The 15960-nt window shown below is 38.3% G+C and overlaps 1 protein-coding gene and 1 pseudogene across 4 annotated transcripts in view; one reads left to right on the top strand and one right to left on the bottom strand.

Moving 5' to 3' along the window:
• Positions 1 to 3644: 3644 nt before the first annotated feature.
• The window catches only part of EPB41L5 (erythrocyte membrane protein band 4.1 like 5), a 166350-nt gene continuing 154034 nt past the window's right edge, over positions 3645 to 15960 (top strand). For all 4 annotated transcript variants that reach the window (XM_045203052.2, XM_045203051.2, XM_024569625.3 and 1 more), the window contains exons 1-2: positions 3645 to 3811; positions 10024 to 10210. In XM_045203052.2, coding sequence (XP_045058987.1) covers positions 10031 to 10210 — 180 coding nt within the window. In that variant the 5' untranslated portion in view covers positions 3645 to 3811; positions 10024 to 10030. The remainder of the gene's footprint in view (positions 3812 to 10023; positions 10211 to 15960) is intronic.
• Positions 10912 to 11082, bottom strand: LOC112313205 (U2 spliceosomal RNA; annotated as a pseudogene).

The raw sequence follows: 15960 nt of genomic DNA, 5'->3' as shown, positions 1-15960 counted from the left end.
TTGTGAGGTCCTAAGGTGCCTACTTTGAAGGGGCCTGAGGTGCCATTGTCCTGTGTACAATGTTTCTCATACCTTGTATCCTCAATAAATGTCTTTGTCATATTGCATGGCTGGATACCTTCTGGACAGACCTTGTATATCACTTTACAATCTCAACAATAATGTGTGTCTTCATTCCTGCTGGATATTATGACTTTTATATGTTCTCATATGTATATATTAAATATGATTAGCAAGACTGAATATCTTTTAATATGTTTGTTGACCATGTATATTTCTTTTTTGGTGAATTCCTCATTTGGGTCCTTTGTTTTTATAACTTAGTTTACTTAAACAAAAATATTATTTGGACTTCTGCTTCATGAGGTAGTTACACAGCCCAGAATCATCCTTCTGGTGTGAACAACTACAAAGTTTGACAGAATACAACTTGGAAACAACTTGTATAATATGAGACCAAAGCAGAACAAGGCTATAATCCCTAAGAAAAAAGAAGTGAGGTGAGCCTTACCATAAACCAGGTTTTCTATGTGGAGACATTTATAAACTGGTACCGAAATACAGAACCCAAATAGGACTGTAATCTTGCTATTTGGGGAGATACATCAAAGTTTTAGAAAGTTGGGGCTGTTAGAAGGCATAAAGCAAATTTCCAGGGGAGGAAACTACATAGAGGGAATTCAAGAAATTTACATAAAAGCCACCTTGAGTTCTGCACTGAATGTTAATCTTTGCCTATGGTGAAACTCCATAAGGCCAGACTAACACATTTGAGGAAAGACAGTTACAAAGTTGTAACATGAATAGCCCCAGAGCTGGCCACAATGATGGGAGTAATTCAAGTTCCTTTCAAGCCAGTGGAGAAGCCTCTTTGAAAATACAGGGCATTCAGAAAAACCCCCAAAAAGCCAAGTTAGAAGTGAGGCTAAACAAGCTTTTAGTAAAAAGGCTACTTTGCTTTCCTCTAAGAGATCTTTAAACATCAAAATGATCAGATTAGTTTACAAGTTACTTAACTTCCTGACAGATAAAAATCCACTTAAAAATGTCAATCAAGGCCTGGCTGATGTGGCTCAGTGGATTTGGTACTGACTTGCACACTAAAAGGTTGCTGGTTCAATTCCCTGTCAGGGTACATGCCTGGGTCGCAGGCCAGATCCCAGGTTGGGGGTGTGCAAAGGGCAACCCATTGATATTTCTCTCGCACATTGATGTTTTCTCCCTCTCTCTCTCCCTCCCTTCTCCTCTCTCTGAAAATAAATAAATAAAATCTTAAAAAAAAAATACATCATTCAAGCCCTGGCTGGTGTAGCTCGGTGGATTTAGTAACAGCCTGTGAACTGAGGGGTATCTGGTTTGATTCTAAGTCAGGGCACATCCCTGGGTTGTGGGCCAGTTCCCCTGCTGGGGGCATGTAAGAGGCAGCCACACATTAATGTTTGTCTCCCTCCCTCCCCCTCTCTATAAATAAATAAATAAACAAACAAATAAATGAAAAAAGAAAACAGGTCTTTTTCCCTTTTTCATTTCTGAAACTCAGATAGAACTGGAGATATTGTAACCCTCTTGTGGACAGTAGGCTACAAGCAGAAAAACCAGACTCAACATGCCAAGGATGGGAGACCAGAGAGGGTAAAAAGTTTAGGATACTATATCATTGTTGAGGAGCTGAAGTAACACTAGGCAGCTGCCTATCTCTAGGTTACTTATGTGAGAAATATAAGTTCCTTATTTTATTAAGTATTGCTGTTTCCCTATTACTTGCAGCCAACTGCATTTTTTAACTTAATTCAGCTGTCTTCAAGAGGAGAGACTTCTCTGCCTCTGGTGGGAGTCAGCGGGCTAATTTTCCACAAAACATGGGTGCCACAGAGGTTATTTATGTCTGAGAGAGAGGATTTGGGGAGGTGATAAATTATTATTAGGAATAATCTTACCTGATTAGATCATGTACAACTTCATATGACTTGGGGCCTTACGTTCCATTTTTCCTTAAGCCCATCATCATCTTTCTCAACCTATTTCTCTCACCTCATCTACAGCCTCTGTCAACCTTACCGTTGATAAGATGTAAAAAAAAAATTGAGGAGAAAAAGTCATTTTCTCCAAACTGGTGTGCTATGCAACAATTTAGGACAATGAGGTAGGTTTATAAGAATTGACAAAAAATGCTTCCTTTTTTTAAAAAATCAGTAAATGGATATATTACAATACAGCTTTCAAATATGTACACACTGGGTAATACTTGGAGGGAGGTGGCCTTGGTAGACTTGAGTGGATAGCACCCAAGAATGTACAGTTTTCTAACAGGGGTAATTAGACCCCTGGGGAGTCATGAAGGCTTTCCAAGGGGTACATGGTCCTGATAGTATTTTATAAAAACTTTTCATTATGGAAAAAATTTAATTCATAAAATATAACAGTGTAATGTACCTATCTACCCACCTTCAATCCATGATCCTTTCTTCCTGCATCTATATGCCCATTGTTTCACTCCTTCCCATATCATCATCATCGTTTTTTATTGAGATAAAGATATAAAGACGACCCCCAACAATTCCTCCCACCCTTGTACACCCATGCTATTCTTACCATAAGAGGTGACAAAATGACCTACAATTAGATTGTGGTGATGGTTGCACAACTTTGTGAATATTCAAATACCACCTTCTGATTAACATCTTACTTAGCCAATCTATCAAAAATTACACCTTGTCATTCTCCATCCCCAAATTCTGATTTAAATTTTCTCTTTATCATTTAACAGTGCCTAACTTAGTATTTAATTTAACTAATTTGATCACATTTATTTTCTATCTCTCCTGCTGCACTTAAGCTGCATGAGGGAATTTTGTCTATCTTCTTTATGAGTTTTATTTCCAGTGTCTAGAACGCAGCCTGATCCATAGCAGGCACTTCCATAAACTGTCTGTAGGTGGAGAATGGATGAAATGTCCCTTTGTCATAGAGGATCTCCCTGACTACACTAGGTTAAATAGGATTCTCCTATTATTGTTCTCTGCTTTATTTTTCTTCACAATACTTATTAGCATGAAGATTCTTTTAACAGCAGGGCTGTAAATATTTGCTAAGTGAATTAATTTCTTGAACGAATGAACGAGTCTATTAGCACCGCGAAGCCCCCTTTGGGATAGGACTAATTTTTGAGGGTAACTGCTAGCCTGCATCCCCTCCCAGTGCTGAGGTCTGATAGCCAGGGCTGGATTTCAGGCAGCGCCTCTTTATTTATTTATTTTTTGAAAGGATTTTATTTATTTATTTTTAGAGAGGGGAAGGGAGGGAGAAAAAAGGAGAGAAACATCGACGTGTGAGAAAAGCATGGATCAGTTGCCTTTCCTAAGCTCCCTGACCCAGGAATAACCTGCAAACCTAGCATGTGCCCTGAGCGGGAATCTACCCAGCGACCTTCTCCTGGCGGTATGACGCCCAACCAAGGGAGCCACACCGACTAGGGCTAGGCAGCGTCTCTTTAAACCAGCCACCAGCCGCGGTGCTGGGCCAGATCGCTGGTTCTAGGTCGCCACGGTCCGGCCTCGCCCTTTTAATGCGAGTCTCGCCCAGCCTGGCAATTTCCGGGGCGGTGTCATTGCCCATTTAAGAGCAACGCGCCCCGCCCACGAGGGCGGAGCTTAGGAGGGACCTTAAGGGGCTGGACGGCTGGCAACAGGGGTCGTCCGGGGGATTAGCGCGGTGTGGTCTTGCTCCTCAGCCGCCATTTCTTGGCAACTCGCGAGGGGCTGACCCTTCCTGGGCCTCACTCGGTGGCCGCTGCGCCGTCGTCCCAGCCCAGGTAAGCAAGCGCAAAGACCAGCGGCCCGGCCGCCCTGCCCGCGCCCGGCTTGCCCCACGCCCCGCTCCCCTCAAAGCCCCGGGGCCCCTGCGCTCGCTACTAGTGCTGCGGCCTCGCCTCGGGACCCTGTTGCTGCCCGCAGCTTCCCCACCTGGCCGGCGAAGAATGAACCCCGCAGAGAGGGGAGGGGTGGTGGCAGCCAATGGGGCAAGGCCGCGGAGTTTCGGGCGATACTGTGCGGCGCGGCTGGAGCGCAGCGCCCCAGGCGAAGCCGGTTAATGAGTGCGGAGACCGGCTCCCTGGCCCGCCGAGCCTTGTTCCAGGGTAGCGGGAGGGGGGGTCGCGGGCCTGGTAGGAGGGCGGTGGGTGCCCTTCCCCTCCGAGTCAGCCGCTTAGCCGTCCAGCTGGGGAGCTATGCGAGGGGTCAGAGAAAAGACACAACTTGAGTTTGTCAGTGTCTTGTGGCAAAAACCCGAGGACACTTTGGGAGATAATTTGTGTTTCACTAAAACTTCAGCTGCTTGGAAATTGTCAGGCAGGTGAGCTCCCTGGACTGAGGGGATCTGAAGGACCCTACCGGCACTTGTGCTTGGCATTGGGCGAGTTAATGATGGGTTCTTTGGCGTGTAAACGTGAATTGTATTTCTCACTATCTTTATGGTTACCAATTCTCATGAATTCTAAAGAGTAGGAGACCCAGTCTTTGAAACCGTTTGAGAACATTTTAAATTAATATCAAAAGCAATTTTTTAAGATTTAGGGTGGAAAATTACTCATAACTCGATTTGTAACACAACAAGCACGTTGTTGAACCCTATGTAACAGTGTATTATTTGTGCGTATCAACTGATTGGCAGGGTTTTCTTTTTATAAATAAACGGTTAGAAAACGATGTGAACATTATAACTTGTGTTGAATTATTCTCACAAATAAAAATTTCTCTTACAGGAAAATATTTTGGGATTATCGGGACAAAAGATATTAATATCTTTATGGTACTTGCTGTATATTGGTATAATGCTTCATTAAAAAGCAATTGCTTACCAAAGATTGTGGCCACCAGTCACGTATGAAAGTCTACACATTTCATGACAAACTTTTGAGTTTTAGATATGTATAAAAAAACTTAATTTAGATAGTAAAGGCAATTTGTATTTTTATGATTGTAAAGGAAACCCTTCTTGTTAGTTCACTGCCAAAAAAATTAGCAACAGACTGAAAACTTGTATTTAAAAAAAACCCTGTAAGACTCTGCCATCCAAAAATTCCACTTTATCATTTGTCAGACAGATTCTTCATTAAGTGCCTAATATGCATATTGTGCTAACTGGGTCATCTTGTTAAACCAGAGTAGGTCCCTGTCCTTGTGTCTTAGTGGGGGAAGTGCCCACCGAAACAAGTAATTAAACAGATGGGTGTTTAATTATAGTTTCTTTAAGGTTGTAAAGAAAAGGCTGAGGGTACTAAAGGAAGCACCTAATTTAGACTCAGGAGTCAGGAATGCCTTTCTGAGGAAAAGACATTTCGACCAGAAATCTGAAATTAGCCATGTGAAGTAGGATGGGGGAGTGTGAGAGAGGTGGAAAAGAGCATTCCAGAGAGATGAAACAGATAAGGAGAAAAATAAGACTCTTGAACTGAGCAGAAGGGGTACTAGAGCAGAGTGAGCAGCTAGCAGTGTGCAGCCCAGAAGGATCAGGCCAGGTGTAGGAACCGTGAGCAAGGACATTAAAAACTATTAAACAGGAATCTGAGTTGTGGTTGCAAAAAATCCACTGCTGCAGCATGAATGTAGATGGGGTGGGAAAAGAGTGAATATGGGAAAACATTTTTTAACAAAAATTTAGAAACTTTTGACATGTTCATATATTCTTACAGAAGATTTAACTACCATCTCAAGAGCCTCTTGAGATAACCCCACTTAAGTTTGCATGTCCTTCTAGTCCTTTGGTGTGTTTAAGATGTAAGTAAATATATATGTATGTATTCCACCTCAGTGTGGGATAAAACTATATTCATTTTTCTCTTGATTTCATTTTTCGCTAATAATTTTATTTGTGTCAACTGTATTTTAAAAACAGCTGTGTTGTATGCCATTGTATGTACCATAATTTAACTACTTGCATGTGGATGGACATATTTAAAGTTTTTTTTTTAATTTGGATTTTCTTGGTTACTGTTGAGGTTGAACATCTTTTTAATGAATATATTCATTGCATAGCACCTTTTAGAGCCTGTTTCTTCATATGTTGCCCATTTCTTTATCTGTTCGGTTGTATATCTTAATGATTTGTGATAGTTCTTAAACTGCGTGTTAATCCTTCAAAAAATTTTTTCTGCAGAAAAATTTTTAAAAGTTCCTCACTTTAGTATACTATTTGTTTCCTTCTAGTGTTCATTTCTTTCACTTTAAATCTTTAGTGCGTCTGAGATTTATTTTCATGTAAGGTGCTTTCGTATTTTTGTAAAAAGAACTTGTTATTTGTGGAATTGGGTTTTATAGTGCAAAATATATAGTTGTAAATTCTAAATCTTGAAAGAAGCTGTGTTTTTCCTTAGCAGGTTAACTCTGTATAGTGAGTTTTTATTTTCAAGGTATAGGACAAGTGACAATCAGAAAACTTGTTTGTCTTATAATTCATTTGCTTTCTAGGAACCTCAAAGTTGTGCATTTTGAACAGTTTTTTCCTTAAAAAAACTTTTTTATTATGGAAAAGTTCAACATATACAGTAGTAAACCCCATGTACCCATCATCCAGCTTTAATAGTTATATCCAGTTGTCTGGCCAGTTTGTTTCATCTGTATTTCCAACTCACTTTCTTTTATTATTTTAATGCAAATACTAGATACTACGTCATTTATTCTATAAATATATTGGTATGTAATTTGAAGTGATAAAGACTTAAATCATTCAGATTATTCTAAGAAAATTTATGAAGTTGTATTTCTGCCCAGTGGGAAAATGGAACAGGACATGTGAGTATAATTGTTTCATATTAAATAATGTACTAAATAGTGGTTTGTGGCATAAATATCACACAAAATGTATCCATATCTTTTTCACATTTTCCTGATGACAGTATAACTTTGAAATAACATTCTCAATAATTAAAAATGTAATACATAAACCCAGATCAAAGCAATGTGTAAGTTGTGTCTCTGCTGTATATAGTATTCTCATTAACATTAAGGAGGACACATTTTTGGAGGTTAGAAAAAAGATAAGCACTTTTTTTTTTAACATAGGACTTTTTTTTAACATCTTTAACACCATTGTTTTATCTAAAACAGGCAGTAATTGCTTGATTATCATAAACAATCCAGTCAATGGCTTTGCCAGTTTACATAATTACCTAGGAGTATTCATTCTTGTAAAAAAAAGGAGGACATAATGCTCAGTTTACAGCTATTGAATTATTTTTAATATGTTGGTATTCATGTTAATGGGTCAGCTTTTATATTTATCATGTTTACAAATGCATCTAGTTTAAAGCATCAAGTAACTGGTTATGCAAGATATGTTAATTTTATATAACAACAAATGTTTCTTAAAAATCTTTTATTTTGAAATAATTTCAGACTTATGTAGAAGTTAAAACAATAGTACAGAGATCCATATATCTTTTACCTAGCTTTCCCAAATGATAACATTGGACAACTTAAAAAAAAAAGTTTATTTGAATTAGGATCTAAAACAGGTCCACACATTGTGATTGTTTGATATTATATTAAGTCTCTTTTAATCTGTACTTTGCAACTTTTTATTTCCCCCTTGCTATTTGTTGAATAAGCTGAATTAAAAAAATAAATTTATTATGTTTTAATTTTTTTATGTTTTTTAAAACATAAACTTATTAAATTTATAAATTTATATGTTTTGTTTGTATTTTTATTCAGCTTCTTTTTAGCTGTGGTCTTTGATAATTTCTTGTCTCTAAAGTGAGACTTTGCCTGAATGGTGTTATGATGTAGTGGAAATAAAGACCAAGATTTGGAGTCAGAAAATTAGTTTGAGCTCCTGTCTCCACTATTTACTAAGTAATGGACTACCTGGCCAATGGTTTAATATCTCTTGACTCTTAGTTTATTCATGAAAATAAGACAGTACTTTAGGGAGTTTATTTGAGGACCAAGTAAGATTATTTACTAAACATTTGTTGTATTGTACCTGATGATGAAATGTGCTGGGTGGCTTGCTGTTCAAAGTAGGAATCTTTTCCTCAAGGGAGTTACAGTAAAGGAGATGGGCATGCAAATGAATAATTAAAATCTGACTAGTGAAGTAGTAAAATATTTTCAGGGTTCAGACCTAACTTCTCTTTCCGGGAAAATATAGGTGGAGTTGTTGAGTTAATAGGAATAAGGAGAGATTCTCTGACAGAAGTCTGGGATAATAAGTACAGCACAACCTTTCATAGGCAGCTGAAATGAGACTGGATAGTAAGATGCAGAGGGAGCAGTGCTTGAAAAAACCTAGAGAGATGGAGACTGGAGCCAGATGTTACTGTATGAGTGCCTTGTGAACTTGAAAGCTATCTAAAATTTTAGTTATTTTCTTGGGATCTAAACAGATGAACATGCAAATGACAAGTATCATGGCGTTTCCAGTTTACCTAATTATGTAGGAATATCTATACCTGTAATACTTGTACGGTAACCTTTAATTTATAGCACTTAATTTTTTTATCTTCAGCTGAGAATATTTATGGATTTTAAAGAGAGAGGGAGGGGGAGAGAGAGAGAGAGAGAGAAACATCAATGTGAACAACATCCATCAGTCACCTCCCGTACTGTGGATCAAACCCACAACCTAGGTATGTGCCCTGACCAAGGATTGAACCCACAACCTTTTGGTGCATGGGATGACGCTCCAACCAACTGAGCCACCCTGCCAGGGCGAGGCAGTTTTTTTCCCCTCATACAAGGACATTTTTTCATTGCTTTTAGAAAGGGGGGTTGGGGAGGAAGGAGGCACTTATTTTTTAGTATGACTGTATTTATTTAAAATTAGTTTTTATTTTAATCAAGTTTATATCTAGTTGAACGAGTCATCTAATGGGAAGGCTGCTTTTGAAAATCAGCACTCTCCTGAATTCACTTCCTTCTCAGGTCAGCCGTTGTCACATTTTAAATAACAGGCTCTTATTGCTACTTCATTTTTAGTTTTAGGAATTATTTATTAAATTCCTGATGGTAAGATGAGGAATTAGCTCTCCATCCACACCTGCCTCTATTATACCCATCATTCAATTAGTTATGGATATATATGTGTGTGTATGTGTGTGTGTATATGTGTAGTTATGGTTAAGTCAGTACTTCATATTTATAGTATTGTTATGGTTAGGTCAATATTTAGTATTTATAGTATAACTAAACTATTAGCTGAGTCATATAGTCTGCTGTGATTACTTGCCCTTTTCTGTACAACTTTTTGTTTTCTCTGGAATGAATAATTGCCGTGTTTTTGTTTGTTGGCTTAGTCATATGTACTTATTTTTCTCAAACTTGTAGTTTTGAAAATTCAAACATTAGCTTTGCAACGTAGTTTCTGTGGCATTTCCATTTTGTGTGTGTTATATTTTTAAAATCTCTAATACCCATTTTAATTATTTTGATTAACCTTAATGTTCTTAACAGATGTAAGGAACAAAGTAACATTAATTTGATATTATAAAGAATTGTTTATATTAACTAGCAATTTAAAATCTGGAAGTGATAGTAGACTATCTGATAAAAACTTATATTTGAAATATGTATATTTTAGTTGAAATAGGTGATTATTTTTGTATTTTATTATGAAAGCTCAGAAGAGAAATGGAACTTCTTAGGATTATTATTAGCAAAGAATAGCTTCTTATATAGCATTGTCTTCCTAATGTTTGTGGGAATATCTGGTTATTGTACATATAATTTATTGATTCAAACACCTGCTGAACTTTATAAATGTTTGCCTTTTCCTATCAGATAAGCTCTTTATAAAATAGTCCGCTATGTTTAGAAATACTGTAAGCCATAGTTCTATTTTATATAAAGTCTTTAAAAACTTTGAATTGAAGTGGCCAGTTTTGATTATTATTTTGATTATTTACTTCACCGGGAGCCCTTTTAAATAACATATCTATTAATGTCCACAGGACTATATTAAATAACATCTTTTTTCTAACTGCAAATTCAGGAGTCTTCTGATATATTTTTCTTTCCCGTTTTATAGTGACAAGATGCTGAGCTTCTTCCGCAGAACACTTGGGCGTCGGTCAATGCGTAAACATGCTGAGAAGGAACGACTCCGAGAAGCTCAACGAGCTGCTACACACATTCCTGCAGCTGGAGATTCTAAGTCCATCATCACATGTCGGGTGTCACTTCTGGATGGTACTGATGTTAGCGTGGACTTGCCGGTACGTAGGTCTTGCTGACCTGCAGATTCCATATGAGATCATTTTTTTCATATGAGCTTTCTACTTGATAACTTCCTGGGCGAATAGGTGATAAGGGTTAGTGTGGGTCAGGCACTGAAACATACAGGTACATGAATCAGGTAAATTTAGGATCCTGGCGTGAGAGTATTTCTCTGGAATTGGTGGCCGTTACTAGACATTTAAATGATAATTAAGTTATTGATGCAAGTCATTTGTGTGTGTATACTTTACAATGGCAGTACATAGTGCACTTTGATAGATTTCTCACAGTAGTTGTTGAGCAGTAATTACAGCAGTGAAAATCTTTGGCAACCAGAACGATATTCCCACATATACTGTAAGACTTTTATTTTTCTGTACTTTTCTGCAGTTTTCAAAGCATTCCTTATCTTCCTCGAAACAAATACTTCCTCCACAGTTTGGTATGTTTGCAGAAATTTTAGTGAAATGAAGTGAGAAAAGGGATTTTTGTTATATCCCTCAACTCTGACTGCTTGTCTCTTTGCTCCCAAAGTCTTTTGCGTGGGAGGTTTTTCATATACTGATCTTTATTTCAAGACAGGACATTGTAATTATATTCAAATTTTGGATAGATTTTTTACAGTTATAAGTAATCCTAACGGTGTGAATCAGTTCAATGTATTTGAAAGGCGTTAACTTACTCTTACAGGCAATTTTTTTTCCGGTGCACTGTTCCCGGAAGTACTACAATACCAGGTCAATGAGCAGAGTGGAGGAAGCAATTCTGTCTCCCAGCTCCAAAAATCCACTTAAGATAGAGGATGTATCAGATATTAAACTGATAAGAAGAGATACTACACTTGATCTTAGCTAAAAGGCCCAGAAGCGATTGTTTTTTCTGGGTTTGTTTGTTTGTTTGTTTGTTTTACTAATGCTAAATCTTTCTCTTGTCTTTGTTCTGCATTAAAAGATTTACATAATTAAGCTGTAAAATGTATGATTTGATGTGAACATCATTGGATGTTCCACAATGTCTTCCCTCCTCATAAACTCTTTTTAGTACATACTCATTTACCCAAAATGCAATAAAAAAAAAGAGTCTTTGTGAGAGGTGATATTCTGGTTGCTGCATCATTAGTTGAACAAGCTCTGAAAGGCCATAAACGTAGGGAGTAAAAGATTTAAGGATTTGGATAGTTTATTTAAATGAATGTTGTGATTGTTAAATAATTTAGAATGTACTAAGTATCTACCTTATACTTTTTCAAAGTAGTGCAATATAAAATTAAAGACAGGATTTCTGTTTTTCTTCTTTTTTTTTGAAGAGGTATTTTTTTTTTTTAGGTTGTATTTATTTATTTTAGACAGAGGGGAAGGGAAGGAGAAAGAGAGGGAGAGAAACATTAATGTGTGGTTGTTTCCTCTTGTATGCCCCCCACGGGGGACCTGACTCACAAGCCAGACATGTGCTCTGACTGGGAATCAAACTGGTGACCCCTTGGTTTGCAGGCTGGTGCTTAATCCACTGAGCCACACCAGCCAGGGCTGAAGACTGTAATTTTTAAAAAAGATTTCATTTATTTATTTTTAGAGAGAGGGTTAGGGAGGAAGAAAAAGAAGAAGAGAAACAGTGATGTGTAAGAGGAACATCAGTCAGTCGATTACCTCTTGCATGTCCCCAACCAGCAACCTGGCCCACAACCCAGGTGTGTGCTCAGACTGGAAATGGAACCAGCGACCCTTCAGTTTGCAGTTCAGCGCTCAATCCACTGAGCCACACCATCCAGGGCCGGGATTTCTTAAAGTGTTTTAAAGTCATTGTAACAGTTAAGCGAAAGCTCGATGCTGCCGCCAGGTAGGAACAAGGTGCCAGGCTGGATAAAACAAGGTAGAGGGCTGGATTCAGCCTGCGGGCCTTGTGTTTGCCACCTGTCCTATAAGGGATTCTTGAGGGTTTGTCAGACGTTCCAGTATATGATGCTTTGTGAGGATAATTTTCATATTGAGTTCATATTGAGTTTCTTATTTGATAAGTATCTTAAGATTTGTGTGTACTGTTAAAATATTAGGTATGTGGTGAAAAGCTTGAGATTGTTGTCTAAGAGACCGGAAAGAAGTTTCTTATTACCTAATGTTTGAAGTATGAAGTCTCAGGGTTGTTGGTGGAGAGGTTGATACTAGGTAAGTAGAATTTGTAGGAGCTTTTATAAAAGGCAGTGTATTGTGGAGGGAAAACAGCACCAGGTTTTAAAGTAATAGAATGAATGGCTAGTGACTGGTATAGAATGGTTTCCTATGCTTGGTATGCTCAGGAGGGTATATGTGATTCTTGACCATGGCCAGAAATGCAATCTGGCATCTCATGCAGACAATTGTAGTGAAAAAGCCAAGAGTTTTAGATTTGACTCTCTGTGGAACTAGAACAATTGCCTTTTCAGCTTTGTAGGTGTAATCCTAGAGTTAGTAAATTAACTCTAGATACTTGTGTGGATATAAAATGGGCATTGGCTTTCCAGCCAAACTGCTTTACTAAAGGAAAAAAGGCCAGAGGAATATTAATTTGTGAGAAGAAAAGGTCTTTCCTTTTTCTGATTTAGCTTCTCGGCCAGTCTAGTATGATTCTAAAAGAAGGGCTAGAATTGATTTTGGAAATTAAAGGAAGCACATACTCATTTCCTATTAGGATTAGGGTCACTAGTGATTGTTGCCAGCCACCATGGAACTAAGATGATTGCCCAGGAAATATTATAAAGGATTATTAGTGATTAAATAGAGTAATTCAAATCTGTGGACTTCAAATTAGTATGTATAAGTAGTAATGGTCATTTTCTTCTTTCAGCTCTCCTTTTGTTTCAAATTGGGGGAGGGATTTATTTAAATAACTTCTTCCTTTCCTTTCCTTTTTTTTTTTTTTTTTTAAAGAACAAATACAGTGTTAAGGCCTTTCAGTGAACGATAAAGGCATTAAGTGGAAATTTCTATCTGATTTAAAAATTTTGTCTTTGGAAATGCCACAGTAACTCCTTTGATTTTTGAGTTGAATATTATTTTGTAAATAGCCTGTCTTTCAAAACTCAGTATGTCCTAAGGTTTAAATTAATAGGAAATATTTGATTAACCAGTAGATAATAATTTTATATACCGACTTTGTTGATATAGGTGTTGAAGTCTTTATGTAGACCATATATTGTTATACCTTTAAATAGGTGAGAAAACATCTCATGTGCACAAATTGAAAGACTTAACATTGTTAACATGGCAATGTACTCAAAACTGATCCACATACAAATTCCACATAATCCTCACCAGCATACTAAGTGACTTATTTGTAGAAATTGGTAAGCTCATTTTAAAATTCATGGAATTGCAAGGGACCCAGAATAGTCAAAACAACGTTGAAAAAGAACAAAGTAGCCCTGGCTAATGTGGCTCAGTGTACTGAGTGCCAGCCTGTGAAATGAAGAGTTGTCAGTTCGGTTCCTAGTCAGAGCTCGTGCCTGGGTTGTGGGCCAGGTCCCCAGTAGGGGGGCGCGTGAAAGGCAACCATACATTGACGTTTCTCCCCCTCTCTTTTTCCTTCCCTTCCCCTCTCTCAAAAAAAAAAAAACAAAAGAAAAAGCAGGACTCATACTTATCAGTTTTAAGATTTACTGTAAAGCAATGGTAATCAAGAATGGTGTGCTACTGGTATAAGGATGGACACACACAGATCAGTGGAACAGAATAGAGAACCCACATAAATCCATACACCTGTGATCATCTGATATTTGACAGGGGTGCCAGAACCATTCATTGGGGCAAAAATAACTTTTCAGCAAGTGATGCTGGGAGAACTGGATAGCCAGATGCAAAAGAGTAAAGTTGGAATCTTATCTCATACCATATATAAAAATTAACTCAATATTGGTCAAAGACGTAAGCATAAGAGCTAAGAGTACACAATTCTTAGAAGAAAATATAGGGATAAATCTTCATGACCTTGGATTTGGAGATTCTCTTTTGAGATGTCAGATTTCTGTTTAGAATGAGTGTTATTAACATTAGGAACCTGCAAATACCTTGTGATCACTGTTGGTTGGCCTTCAGTTAGCCTCTATCAAGGAGTGAGTACATACCCTTAAGAGGTTTTTTATTCTGAGGAGGCAGCTATCCAGTTAGCAGAAGTCCATTCTGTGTTCTTTCTGAACACAACTGTCATGTTTCAAGAGGCTGGCAAACGATGCTTTGGCAGAATAATGAAGAGAGTTATTTATTTTTTTTAGTTGTGGCTTTGAAGCAAATAAAGAATGGTGATGGAATATGAAATTCCCCTTATTTTCTTGATAATTAGTATCTGGCCCCTGACTGACTGGTGTAATAGCAGTGTCTCATATAGTGGGTGCAAGTTTCCTTAAAGGTAAATCACGATAGTGCTGCCTGAAGTATCCTACCTCTAAAATTTCTCACCCCTCAAATTTCCTTATTCAAATTTCATACCCCTCTTTGACCAAACTCTTAGGAAGTGGTGAATTATAATGAAAGGAATGTCTCCTTCCCAATGTGACTTGACTTTTCCCTTGGGAATGGGAGTGAATCACTGACCTGAGGAGTTCTTCCAGGAAATGTGATATGATTAACTCTTTTTTGGTTCTTGGGGCTCTCTATTCCCTAGGACTTCCCTATATCCCCATCGATTTCTCAGTTTAATGAAGCTGATACAGACTTAGATTGAGCTTTCTTTTGTTACATGTGATCTACAGAAAGTAACTCATTCCCAGTGACTATGGCCAAAATAAGGAGATAAATAAGCGTAAGCATTTCAAAGGTCAAATGACAAAATACATCAAACAGTATTACAGATAGCACTAGATGCAGAGGCAGATGGAAAAAAAAATGAAAGTCTAATAAATTTTCTAAAAGATAAGGAAAATATTAGAAATATGAAAGAAGAATGAAAACTTAAAAGGACTCAAATTTAGTATGAAAAGTGTAAAGAACACAATGGGACAAAACTAAAATGAATTAAGGTAAAGTACAAGTCAGTGAGTGTGAAGATCATATATAAGGACTGCTCTTGGAGGAAAGAAACTATAGAATTTGGAGGCATAAAAGATAAGTTATGAAATGGAAGATAAGAGTAGGAGTTCCTTTTTCCTTAAGATAAAGAATGAGATGAGGGAGAACCAAGATGGCGGCGTAGGTAGACACACTGCGCCTCCTCGCACAACCAGAACTGACAGAAAATCGAACAGCAAGGGGGACCGACACCAAGGAAATAGAAAATAAACATTCATCCAGACTGGTAGGGGCGGAGACGGGCACCGGGGTGGAGAGGACTCGCGTGCCTGTGGCGGGACCGAGACTGGTGGAGTGTGGGACAAATGGTGCAGGCAGTCCCAGCACTAGCAGACCCTGCGGCCCCACATTTGCACAGATAAACCCAGAGGGCTGGACTCAGAGTGGCAGAGAACGGGGCAGGCAGAGCAGCGGGTAGCACCCCACGGCACCACATTCGCCCACAGATAAACCGGACAAACAGCAGGGAGCGAAGCAGACCGCGTAACCCAGGGCTCCAGCACGGGGAAATAAAGCCTCAAACCTCTGATTGAAAGAACCCGTGGGGGTTGGGGCGGCAGCAGGAGAGACTCCCAGCCTCACAGGAGAGGTCGTTGGAGAGACCACAGGGGCCTAGAGTGTGCACAGGCCCACTTACTCGGGAACCAGCACCAGAGGGGCCCAGTTTGATTGTGGGTATTGGAGTGAAAGATTGAAAGCCAGAGGAGAGTAAG

Source organism: Desmodus rotundus, chromosome 2 (assembly GCF_022682495.2).
Source record: "Desmodus rotundus isolate HL8 chromosome 2, HLdesRot8A.1, whole genome shotgun sequence".
Lineage (NCBI taxonomy): Eukaryota > Metazoa > Chordata > Mammalia > Chiroptera > Phyllostomidae > Desmodus > Desmodus rotundus.
This window is presented reverse-complemented; position numbering and strand designations above follow the sequence as displayed.